The following is a 12,701-nucleotide window of genomic DNA, read 5'->3' as shown; positions in this document are numbered from 1 at the left end:
TTTTGTTTTGTTTTGTTCCCCCCTCACTCCCACCTCCCAGAAGAGCAGAGGCTCCACATCCTACGCTCAGTGCGGCTGAAGGACCGCGGCTCCCTCCGGCCCCGCTTCCACCTGCGGGCGGCACAGGATGCGGGAGCCCAGGGCCGCGGGCCGGGTCCAGCGCGGTGCCCTCGGGCGGAGATAGCAGTGGATGCGGGGGGTGAGGGGACGCCGCCGCTCATCCCGAGAGCCTAAGGCCGGAGCTGTAGTGCGTGTCTAGCGCGGATGTCTGTAAGTCCCTGTGGGCTGGTCATAGGAAAATGAACGTATGCACCCGCTGATGTATGTGTATGTACTTATTTATATCCGTATTAAGAAAGAAAGAGCGGTGCGTTCGTCTCGTCCTCCTGTATCTGGGGCTGGAGAGGAGCTGATGGCGGCCAGGGCCGAAGGGAGAGAGGAAGAGATTACGTTATTTGGGAAATCAATTACACCGTGATCGTATTCCGGGAGCTTTCTCCGGACTGCAATGGGGGGAAGGGAGCAGAGAGCCCCCCGGAAGGAGCCCCCCAGGCCTCTCCCCCGCGCAGCACACCAGGAAGGACAGAAATGAAAGAAAGCTGAGCATTTTTTTCCCATCGTGTGCAAACGCGCTCCACGCCTCGCTCCTGCCTGTTCGTGGCAACTTATACAACTGTAGAGCTCTGCTGCCAGGAACAGCGCGAGATCCTGGATGTGGCGATCTGAGCTCTCCTCTTCTGCCATATAGGGCAGCACTTTTACCCAGCTCTCTCCCCTCGTGCACCATCGAGCCTGGCTCTGTGCACCCACACGAGTGCAAATGCACACAGGATCCGTGCGAGCGTGCGGCTCTCCATATCGTGCGTGTGTGAAGGGACGCGTGCGTCTGTCATACGTATAATTTTTTCTTTTTTTTTTTTTTTTCGGTCCCCCTCGTGGATACAGAACACGCGTGAAGGAGGGTCCGGCGAGGAGCGGTGCGGGCGCTGAGATCCGGCCGTGTGCCGGCGGCCGGGAGCCGCCTCGCAGTACAAAGCGGCGCTCGCTGCCTGCCTGCTGCTGCCTCCCGGCCGCGGGAGGAGACGGGGCCGGAGCGGGAGGGGGCGGGTCCGCCGCGCTATGCAGATGAGCGGCGCTGACGGACAGCTCTGCTTTCCAATGTCCCTCAGAAACTCGAGTGCTCCTTCCCTCAACTCTTCACTTCAGACTCTATACTTCCCCCAAAATTCAAGCTCGCAGGCGCTGGGGGAGCTGGCTGGCTGGCTGGGAGAACTCCATATGCAGCAGCAGCCACTTTTCTGATTTCGGGGGCTCGTTTTCTCTCTCTCTCTCTCTCTCTCTCCCCCTCTCCCTTTCTGCTCCTCTCCCTTTTTTTCTCTCTCTCTATTAACCCTCTCCTCCTCCGTCCCTCCCAATGCCCTTCCCCTCCCGGTTGGATTTTTGACCGCTCGATTTATTTTCCCTTTTATTTTGGGGAGGGGGGGTGTGGGGGGAGGGGTGGGTGGTTGTTCTTTTATTATTATTTTTTTCCTCCTGTTTGTTTTTATTCTGAGCGGGTGCGCATGGGGGGGAGCATATAACAATTCCGATTCTCTACATAACTGCACAGAGCCAACTGGGGCGAGAGAGAGAGAGGGGAGGGAGGGAGAGAGAGGGAGGGAGGGCGGGAGAGAGGGAGAGCACGAAAGCAGCGCCGGGAGCAGCGGCAGCAGCAGGGCCGGTCACCCTCGCCCCCTCCCTGCTCCTGTGCTCGCCAGCGCAAGCCATGTCCTATCCTCAGGGTTACCTCTACCAGCCCCCTGGCTCGCTTGCTCTGTACTCCTGCCCGGCGTACGGGGCGTCGGCGCTGGCGGCCCCCAGGAGCGAGGAGCTGGCCAGATCTTCGTCGGGCTCGGCGTTCAGCCCTTATCCGGGATCGGCAGCTTTCACCGCCCAGGCGGCGGCCACAGGCTTCACCAGCCCGCTTCAGTACTCCACAGACCCCGCCACGGGATTCCCCTCCTACATGGTAACTACCGAAGAGAAACCCTCTCCTTCTTCATTAGCATCCGCATTCTCATCCTCCTCATCATCTTCAGCCTCTCTCCTCACACACTCACCATCACTCCCCGGCACGGCCGCCCGGAGGCCCCGCACCGCCGCCGCCGCCGCCTCCGCTCCGCCAGCGCCGCCCCGCAGCCTGCTCTCGCCCGGGGCCGCCGGAGCCGCGCGGAGCGGAGCGGAGCCGGGGCCGCCTCTCTACGCGCCGCGGTCGAGCGCGGGGCTGGTGGGGGCCTGGGAGCGGGGCTAGCGGAGCCGCGCAGTTGGATCTCTCGGTCAGTCGGGCTCGGTGCTTCCATTCCCCCCGCGTCCTCCCGCTTTCTCTCTCTCTCTCTCTCTCTTTTTTTTTTTTTTTTTGTTTTCCCTCTATTTTCGCTGTGGTAGGATACAGGAGCATTTTTGTTTGTTTGTTTTTATGTTTTTTGTTTTTCTTCTCTTTCTTTTTAAGTCGGTGTTTCGAGACGCTGTGGTCTTTATCCCCGTGTGGTTTGATTTACTTTCAGCGTGTTTTGTGCTAATGGTTTAACTGGATTTTAGGAATGAAAAGGAGCATCTGTTTGCGATCTGGGAGCTCCGCTTAAGCCCAAGATGGTTGTGGTGGCCGCAGTTTCGGATTTCACTTTCTTCTTATTAGTTAAAAGGAGCATTTGCAATCGCGTGCGTGTGTGTTATGCGCATAAACTATATAAATAAAACCGTAAACTACGTACATTAGCTGCACGGCTAGATGGCCATGGAGTTTTACAAACGCGCAGAGAGGGTCGGGCGCGGAGCTCGTTCGCACACACAAAGCCCCGTACCCAGAATCTCAGCCCGGAACCGTGGCAGCGATGTGAGGAGGGGGCGGCAGCGGGGCAGCCCCTCGTTTTCTGCTCGCGAAATGTGGGGCATCGCTGTCGTGCTCTGTTCGGGGCGGTGAGAGGGAGCTGAGGACCGCGCTTGTTTTTCCCGTCGGCTGGAAGTTGCAGCGGGTTGGAAGCTGTGCGGTAGATCGGGTGCTGCTCTGCCCGCGGGTCGCCGTTCCGTGGGGTTCGGGGCTGTGCGGGAAGTTAACGAGTTCCTCCGCGATATCTTTAACTTTTCTCGCATTATGCAGTCTTAAATAAGCACAATTTGAACGTAAAAGGGCGAATTAAAATGCTAATTACATCGCATTTGAACAATTCGAAACGGTGCATATCTTCTGATTTGCAAATTGGATTTGCAATGCATTAGTGCAGTGAATTGCTAAGTGGCGGCTTTGTTGTATTTTCTATAGCAAAAAAAAAAAGGAAACATCTTTTGAACCTTTGAGAGAAATGCAGATATCAAGACATTACCTGTAGGGCCTTTAAAATGTCTGCGCGGTTCAAACCCGATATTGAGAAATATTCAATTACGAGGAGCTGAAATTAATCAGAAAGATCAAAACATAGCCGATTTTAAGCGCGTGTGGCAAAGGAGGAAGGGGGGTGGGAGGGTGTCCCATCTTAACGCCTTTGGGTGCCGCTTTAACCCTCATAGAATATGGATGCAAGACACCGTCCCGGGGAAATACAAACATAACCGCCGATCTCGCCTTGACAACTCCCTAATGGCTCTCAGCAGTAACAAATTGCCATCCCCACCGTTCTGTTCTGTCCAGGGCTCCCCTTACGACGCCCATACAACGGGGATGACCGGGGCCATCAGCTACCACCCGTACGGCAGCCCTGCCTACCCCTACCAGCTCAACGATCCCGCGTACAGGAAGAACGCCACCCGCGACGCCACGGCCACGCTGAAGGCCTGGCTGCAGGAGCACCGCAAGAACCCCTACCCCACCAAGGGCGAGAAGATCATGCTGGCCATCATCACCAAGATGACCCTCACCCAGGTCTCCACCTGGTTCGCCAACGCCCGCCGCCGCCTCAAGAAGGAGAACAAGATGACGTGGGCCCCGCGGAACAAGAGTGAGGACGAGGACGACGACGATGGCGACGGGGCAAGGAGTAAAGAGGAGAGCCCTGACAAGATACCCGAGAGCAACGAGACCTCCGCCGAGGACGAAGGTGGGCGCGGGGGGAGCGAGGGCGCCCCGAGGGCGGCGGATTGGCCCCGGGAGCGGGCGGCGGGGACCCTTAAGCGCGCTCCTTCCCATCCCGTTGCCCCGGGCTGACGGTGCCGGGGAGGGCCGGGGGCGGACGGGGGGCGCCGACCCGGGGGGAAGGGTGACCCTGCATAGGAAGGTGGTGACATGGAGAGGCCACGGCTTTTGCCTCCTCCTCCCTCCCTCCTCCCTCCGGCTGTGCCTCACTCTGTGCCCCCGACCCCGCAGGGATCAGCTTGCAAGTGGACTCGCTGACGGACCACTCGTGCTCCGCCGAGTCGGACGGCGAGAAGCTGCCGTGCCGGGCCGGCGACCCTCTGTGCGAGTCGGGCTCGGAGTGCAAGGACAAGTATGAGGACATCGAAGAGGAAGAGGAGGACGAGGACGATGACGAGGAGGACATAGAAGAGGACGACGGCGGCGGCGGGGAGCGCGACCCGCCGGCCAAGCCAGCCACGTCCTCGCCGCTGGCCGCCGTGGAGGCCCCTCTGCTCGGCCACCCGCACGCCGACGCCGCCCGCAGCGCCAGCAAGGCGGCGCTGGGCGGCCGCGCCTCCCCCGGGCCCCCGACACCGGCCAGCAAGCCCAAGCTCTGGTCGCTGGCCGAAATCGCCACCTCGGACCTCAAGAGCCAGAACTTGGGCCAAGGCTGCCCGCCGGCGGCGTTGGCCTCGGCCACCCCCGCCTCCGCCCCGCACAGCGCTGCCTACTCTCCCTCCTCCCTCCTGGGGAGGCATATTTATTACACCTCACCTTTTTATAGCAATTACACAAACTATGGGAACTTTAACGCTCTCCAGAGCCAGGGGATCCTGAGATACAACTCGGCGGCAGTGGCTTCAAACGAGGGACTCAGTCAGACTGTCCTAAATGCCAGCTCTGTCCACAAGCAGAGCAGTGACTCTTTGAAAACGATCACTAACCAGCTAGAACAACATTACAGGCCCTCTAGTTATGACTCTAAGAAAGGTAGGTGCCTTCTTTTTACCTCTTTCCTCCTCCTGCCCCCTCGCCTCGCCTCCCCTCCCCGCCCACTGTAAATTCCCCATACGCTGTGAATACTTCGGGCAAAACACCGCGCGCGGTCACCGCTGCCACCGGCCGAGAGCTGAAGATGGGCAGCAGTGTAATCTGGGGATTAAAATTGCATGACCCCGGTGTACCGGTACCTGTGATGTAAATGACAACTTTTAGATCACTGCTGCATGCTGTAGACACAGCTTTTCATGCTAATTTAAAAAGGAAAACTAAATACAAAGATATCCAGAGAGCGAGGGTGTCGTTAACTTTATTATTATTAATAATACTATTATTACTACTACCGACAGACTGGTTTTACTCTCTTTGTTGCCAGTATTCTCACGGTTTGTGCAGATTTGGGTTTGGGTAATTGCTAACCTTGGACATAAAATTTTGTGGAGCGTGACATTTTTAGCTTTCTTTTTTTCTTTTTCTTTTTTTCTTTCTTTTTTTTTCTTTTTTCTTTTTCTTTCTTTCTTTTTTTTTTTTTTGTACTAAGTTTTATGCTAATATAACCGTCAACTTATTCTAATGCATTTATACATGTACATATATAATACTCGAGACAAGGGCAGAAATGGAATATGGCCCAGTCTTTTAAAGGTCTCAGCTCCTACTTCTGCATGAGCGAGCGCTGGGCTGTGCACGGTGTATAATCTGGTTAGCTGGCTGTGTCCTGTGACTAACTGACGGTTATATTTTGACAGATCCCACTGAAGTCTGCACAGTAGGAGTACAACCATACCTATAGAAGTACAATCACGCAGCAATGCAAGTAAGTGAGAGCATTTTCTATTACGCTGATCATTTGGCACCAGGTCTAAGACAGCGCGCAGATCGAGACTTGCTTAGTGTTAATTTCTTGCTTCATTACACGAGGCTCTGATTACAGAGTAAGACACTCTTTTCTGCTATTTTTAAGCCTCTCATTACAGCTTTTCTTTCTCGTGTTTGTCTTCCTTTTAAAGTCAGGTTAGACTTCCTTCACCTCGCGTACTCTTTGCTTGTGAGAGGCAAACCTGTAAGGACTATTTAAATGCTAAGGAAAAGCGAGCTTGAAAGAATATTTTTGAAAGTATTGTTGTTCAGAAACAAAGTTCTCGTGCTCACGTGGCAGTGCTGCAATGGCACATTTTAAGTGAGGTTTCACGCGGCGATCGTGTATTTGAAATGAGAAGGGACGATTATCAGAGATCCACATGCATTTCAGCAGGGTGTGTATCTGTGATTTGCTCTTTGCCTGGCTATCAATGCCATTCTTAATACTCTCATTACCTGGGGCTAAATAAACAAACAAACAAAAAAATTACCTTGTTGATACTTTCTCCTTTTTTTTTTCTTTTGGCTAGGGGAAAAAAAAAAAAAAAAGTAGACGTATAAGAGTTCTGCCTTACTTCCAGTATTTTTCGAGTTTAATGGCGTTAGTGTGTAATTGAAAGATTTTTGGATGATCTGGTTTTTTCCTTGGTCCGCAGGTAGGTGTCACAATTGCTTTGAAAAAAGTCAGCAAGCCATCATCTCTCCCTGAGCTAATATATATAACAAATCTCTAAATCCGGATCACATCTTGTGCCACTGTATAAAAGAAGACCACAGAGCACTATTAAATCTTCAGACTCTAATTATTAAACCAGAATTTTGTTGGACATAATGTGAGTTTGCTGGTATAGTATAGTTTCCCCAATGTACGTGTGACTTTTGAAAACAGATCTGTTTTTCTCAGGATATCTCGAATTGATCACTTCATTGCCACGGTATATATTCGATAGGTGTGATAGGATTTATTGTAAAATTTATTTGTAAAAGATGTATACAGTAGAGATAATAAAGACGTGATTGGAGAACTTGAGTCCTTACAAAGTGGAAACAAATTTGATATTTATTTTTGTAACAATATAAAGCTTCTAGTAATTTATGCAAGTTGTATTGCAATGGAATCTGAACTTTTTGTAAATAAATTTTGCCTGGTTTTTATTTGAAACGTTGATGGTTATACAATCTCTGGTTGTTTAACGAGAATTCTTTACTAATTTATATCTCTAATTGTAAATAAAAACAGACTAGTCTGCAACAGTATGGTGTTTTTCCTTCATTTCCCCCAAACTAGTAATCTATTATCCAGAAAATGACGAAAGTTTAATTTCACTAGCGCAGCTTATAGACCATAAAATGAGTAAGCAACTTAAATATGTTGCAAAGATATATCCCTCATAAATTAATTCGTTCTGAGTCGTTCTGTTGTACTGAAGCTTTAAATGTGCACATGTGTGCAAATACATATTTGTACACACACATGCAAATGTGTAGAGGGAGCAATGTGAATACATGCATGTTTCTTATAAACTATTTATGTTGGGCGTGAGGTAGCTCTTTATTAGGGTTAATGTTCTCTACATCCAACATTTCTAAGGAAAACAAAAAGGAATTATAATCAACTGCAGTTTATTTCTAATTTCTTTGTTTCTGCTTCTAACTAAAATATGCAAGTACAGAAGCATGAAGAAGTCTGATTCCTGTTTTTAATGATTTTTTTCTTCTTTTCCCTCCATCCTTAATTTGCTAGTCATTGAAGAAATCCACCTAGATTGAGCTCATAAAATCAGCTAACTAATCATCTTAATTTTCAGTAAAATAATGGGAATCCTCAGATAATATAATTTCAGAAAAGAAACGAACAATCATTTATTTTCCCCAAAAGATAAATTGAGTGAATATAGCTTACGGTTATAAAACAAGAATAATAGCTTCTTAGATTGCCCTTTAATCAATCATACACTTATTTTTCAAGAGGCTCATCTATTTTATTCCGTGATTAATAATCTTCCAGCGTGAGAGCATTATTAGATCCCAGCAGGGGAGATCCTGAATGCTTTTAGCTGCTTTGGAATGGTCAGTTGGGGTTCATTATGGTCTGATATTGAACAATTTATAAAATCTTGTCTAAACATCTGCCAGCTCAGATAGGCCGATGTGTCTGAAGATGGGAAATTGCTGGACCAGTTGATATTGACAAACGGATCTCTCTCCAGTGGCTTTTTGTTCACTGAAAATTAGTGGCCTCTTGCTCAGGTCTTGTTAGAAAGGGCATTTGAAAGTGATCTTAGATACTTCAGGCATCAGCCTTGGGAATGTTAACTGGATAAAGAGCCGTGCTAGGCTGGAGTCAGGAAATATGTTGCGATTATATTAAACGGGGGGAAAAAGACGTTGTGTTCTTATGTGCGTATACGTAATCCCCCTGATCTATCTCCCCTGGCCCCCTCCATCATATTTTACCCCTATAAAGCTGTCTAAATGATTGAGAAAATGCATGTGTTTTTCAGCTGATAGGACAGAAATTAATATTGTACTTCTGGGAAACTCTGGGATCCATCTAGCTAAATATAAAACACCGAAGATCTGTGCAGCTGGAGGCCTGCTCATCTTCTTGCGTTGTTGAACGATGCTTCTCTCCCCCTAAATATCCGGGTTCTCATTGAGGTAACGTGTCGTTCTGTCCGTGTGCACAGAGCAGTACAATTAGATAGCGCCTAAAAAGCAATTCTGTTTTTCTCTCCAATTTAGCAGGCGATGTAAATGCAAATATCGACTAAAGACACCCTCCAGAGCGCCTTTTCTGTGCGGTTTGGGGAGATTTTACAGGGGAACTGTTTAAGTTTTGGGGGACACCTGAACTTTCTCTTCGACGCTCTCCCTCCTGCTCAATCAGCCCGCACCTCCCACGTTTTCTGTTCCAGGTCTCTGTCGGACACAACGTGAACATTTCAATTGGTAAAAACCAAAAGCTGTGGCAGAGATTAAAAAAGGCTAACGACATTCCTTTGATGTTTATACGCCCGAAGACTTATAAAAGATTTCCATAATTTACCCACCCTTGCTAGTATTTAGACCTGGATTTCTTTCTGGAAAGAAAAGTAGAAAGACTTGGAAAACTCGCTTTTGAATATTCGCTCTGTATGTTAAACCCAGTGGACTTTTCTCATCTCCCGAGAAATTCACGAGTGGCTCAGAAATGCAGATGGGCGACACCCAAACGATTTGGCAAATAAACTTCTTTTTAAAAACAGAAATTAATGGGCGAGGAGCGCATATTCGGCGTCATTTGAGATTTAATAATCGAAATTGAAAGCAGGAGGGAAGCAGAGCCCTGCTGGATCGCTGGCACGAGCAGTGCGATTATTTCAGGATAGCGAGGAAGAGGCGTGAGCGATAAAATGCAGCACTTTGCGTACAGTTTATTTCATAACGATGCTAATCACCCCGCCGGGATTAAAACATCACACCCCGTCTATATCTGCTCCGCTCTTCCCCTCCCCCCTTTTCCTCCCCTCGTTTCGGAGAGGGAGAGACAAACGCTTCCCTCCGCGGGGCCAGAGGTTTCATTAGAGCTGATTTATTGAAATTCAGCCTTTAATCTCAGGTGGGATCCCCGAGGAATCGGCGCTGTCGCCAAATAGGAAGAGGGCAGCTTTCCACCTCGCACTTCCTGGGCTGCGCTCTGCCTCGCTCCCTGCGAATGTCAACATTTGTTCTCAATAAGAGAGTTATTGTTTCAGGAAAGCTGCTCACCAACTGCTTGCCAGAGCGGAAAAAAGCGTCACCCACCTTTGTCTGACGGGCGGCGGGGGGAAGGGAAGGAGACGCAGCTCAGGCAGCAGTGGACAGACAGACGGACGTGGGAACTGCTCCGGTCGCAGGGGAGCGGGCTAAGGGAAGTTATTTGCGGGCAAAGTTAATAGAAAGCTCAGCGATAGCTATAACGGCAGTAAAAAAGGTTACGACAAATAAAAAGGGGATATTTCCCAAAGTCCGTTCTCGGAGGAGGAGTCGAGCTTTTTAGGGGAAGGATGGCTTCCAGGTGAAGAAGCGAGCCGCAGTGTGCAGCGCCTAACCTGGCCGAGCCCTCCGCTAACGGCCTCGCACTGAGTTAACGGCGGGCGAGGGTCGGCCGCCCCTCCGTGCCCACCCTCGGGTATAAGGGAAAGAAAATGAAAAAGAAAGAAAAAAAGAAAAGAAAAGAGAGAGAGAGGGAGAGAGAGAGAGAGAGAAAAGTAAAAAGAAAAAAGAGAGACGAACCCAAGCCTCTCGCCATTGGAAGTTTCTGCCTCTGCCACATGTTACATCTCACTTAAAGGCAGTTCAGAGTCACCGCGCCGCTGAGAACCCGTGGCGGGGATGTAATCAATACCGGAAGGATTTTATTGCTTATTGAGTTTTGGAAAAGAAAAGGAAAGGGGTGAGAGAGAGAGACGGAATTTACACTAGATCGATAGGTTGCTTTCGTGCTTGCTGTATTTCCCGGTGCTTAGGCAAGCTTCTCACGATCCGCTTAGTTGAAAAGAGCCTTTGCAGTGTAGGAATTGAATAACAGCGGCAAAAGAGATTGTTAATAACAGTAGCACTGCACATGAAATAGAATGAAATTCACCCTTTTGTTTTTAATCCATTAACTAATAACTCAGTTATGCTCCTGGCTTCTAAAGAATAAAAAGGGAAGAAACAAAGGAAAAAAAAAAGTTCAGAAACAAAAGGGATCCTCGATGCATATTCAAAGCATCCATGCATCTAATCCCCGATTATTACGCGGTGACTCCGAAGCAGAGCCTTTAAGAACACCGCGAAGGGAAGTGGTGCCGGCGGGGCACATCGGGGCTGCGACCCAGGGCAGCGCTACCTGCGGGCACCCCGCCGAGGGGACAGGAGGACCTCCGCCTCCAGCCGAGGGGAATGTCTCTATTTCACATCCAATCCCGGCAGAGCACGCTGTGTTTCCCCGTAGGAAAGCAAGAGACGGAAGGACAGGGGGGCAGGCACCGTGAGGCCCCAGAGCCGCGCCCTTCACCTGACTCCGGTCGGGATTTGGGGGATCTGAAGGGCAGGCGAGGGGCCACCAGGGCCTGGCTGCCCTCGGAAGGCAGCGAAGAGTCGGCAGCGATGCTCCTGCTCTGTCTGTGACTGGGGATCTCAAAATAGCGAATATTAGGGAGGAAAAGTGGGGGAAAAAAAAAATCTTCGCGCTCCCCGCACGGATACTGTTGTTGCTCGGGCTTTTAAAAATCGTCCAGAGGAAGAAAAAAAAAAAAAAAAAAAAATAATAAGTATGTGCATTTTTATAGGGAGATAAATTGACAATTTATTGTGTATAACTTCTGATCAATTATTAATCGTTAGTGTCAACAACAGGGTTATAATTACCTTCGGTTATTTAAAGGAATATTTATTTTTTCGTCTCTCTGATCTGGTAATTAGTTAATGCTCTGGAGTAATGAATTCAAAGCTGATTTGATAATGATTGAGACAGTTTTTTCCCCTCTCTTTTGGCAGCCTCTATGGCGGGGGTCGCGCGTGTCTCCCCCCCGTTTGCAGAAGAGTCTACGCGAAGGCAAATCGCGGTGCCGTTCACTTTTCAGACCATAAATAATGATTCCGGGAGAAAAAGGGCGAAATGACAAACAAATAGAGCGCAGCTGGGATGAATAAGGCCGATCAAAGTTAGCAGGGGCCGGCGCTCCTCGCAGCCGCAGCAGGTCTAAGTCCCATAAAGGTGCCAGCAACCCTTACCTCTCTCCCTGAGATCAAGGGAGAGGGAGAGCGGGGCATTTTAACCCCCTGACATCTTCTCGCGAGTGGAGGAGGGAGGAAAAAAATATTTAAAAGGGGAAAAATAAAGAAGAGGCTGAGGAAAACAGGCGGATGTGTCTGGGGGGAGTTCTCAATGCTTTCATGCTCACCTAGACAAGGGGTTGGGGTGGGGAGGGACCTACCTGGAGCCCGTGCAGCCTCTAACGTAGGATGCGCGGGGCTGACTGCGCTCCTTAGAGCGGGAGAAGCATATCGTTGCGCGCTTAAACGCTCAGCCCTGGGGATGGGGAAGCGAGAAATTATAATTCTTTTTTTTTCTTTCTTTCTTTCTTCTCCCTCCTTGTGGGAGCTCCATTACGAAGGTCAGCCCTAAGGGACCGCGGCTGTGCCTGGCTCCCAGGTACGAGGTACGGGTAACCCTTCCCTCGGGCCTGGAACCGGCAGCTAAGGGCGAATGCCTCCCCCCCGCTCCCCCCCCGTCCACCTCGCCCGACACGCGTGGGATGCTGAGCCGAGGAAGGAGCTGCACCGCTCCCCTGCCCGCCCCCTCGCTTCGCTTTCCAGGCTTCCACCTAATGCAGACGAGGTCTCAGAGCCAAAGAGCACTTTTCGTTTTTAGCGCGGCGAGGCTCATTTCGCGGCAGATCTGAGTGAGGTGTGTGTATCTAATATATATAATAGGTGTAAGCCGTACGTATAAAACCTTTCCCCCGTGCAACAAAAAGTGCAGTGGGAATTGTAGCGCGAGATGCAAGTTCTACAATTAATTCATCCTGACAGGTTTGACATCGCCAGGCTCCCTTTTTCCTGCAACTCTGTCCGCAAATGAATGCCGCTTCCAGAGTGTATGTTTTAATTTGTCACATCAAGGCAATAAAAGGCAGCAATATATACTTAAGCCAGTTAACATTGTAATAACAGGTTTAAAGGAGCAATTAAATGGTAGTGAGTCGCATGTCTGACTTTCTATAGGCATTACCACATCAATGGT

General features: G+C 49.9%; 1 protein-coding gene across 1 annotated transcript; it reads left to right on the top strand.

Moving 5' to 3' along the window:
* The first annotated feature begins 1,094 nt into the window (after positions 1–1,094).
* Positions 1,095–7,183, top strand: IRX2 (iroquois homeobox 2). Its single transcript, XM_031589444.2, has 5 exons — positions 1,095–2,008; positions 3,665–4,070; positions 4,337–5,077; positions 5,836–5,903; positions 6,604–7,183. The coding sequence occupies exons 1-4, from the start codon at positions 1,766–1,768 to the stop codon at positions 5,877–5,879; spliced, it is 1,434 nt and encodes a 477-aa protein (XP_031445304.1). The 5' UTR covers positions 1,095–1,765; the 3' UTR covers positions 5,880–5,903; positions 6,604–7,183.
* Positions 7,184–12,701: the final 5,518 nt, after the last annotated feature.

Source organism: Phasianus colchicus, chromosome 3, assembly GCF_987193195.1.
Source record: "Phasianus colchicus chromosome 3, bPhaCol1.hap1.1, whole genome shotgun sequence".
NCBI classification, from domain to species: domain Eukaryota; kingdom Metazoa; phylum Chordata; class Aves; order Galliformes; family Phasianidae; genus Phasianus; species Phasianus colchicus.
The sequence above is the reverse complement of the archived record's forward strand: the minus strand, read 5'-3'. Positions and strand labels throughout refer to the sequence as shown.

What these genes read in the sequence shown, in the direction of transcription:
- IRX2 (XM_031589444.2), top strand. Translation starts at nt 1,766, where the DNA reads ATGTCCTATCCTCAGGGTTACCTCTACCAGCCCCCTGGCTCGCTTGCT. An exon ending in CGGGATTCCCCTCCTACATG is followed by an intron (nt 2,009 to 3,664) that starts GTAACTACCGAA and finishes TGTTCTGTCCAG; the next exon opens with GGCTCCCCTTACGACGCCCA. An exon ending in GACCTCCGCCGAGGACGAAG is followed by an intron (nt 4,071 to 4,336) that starts GTGGGCGCGGGG and finishes CCGACCCCGCAG; the next exon opens with GGATCAGCTTGCAAGTGGAC.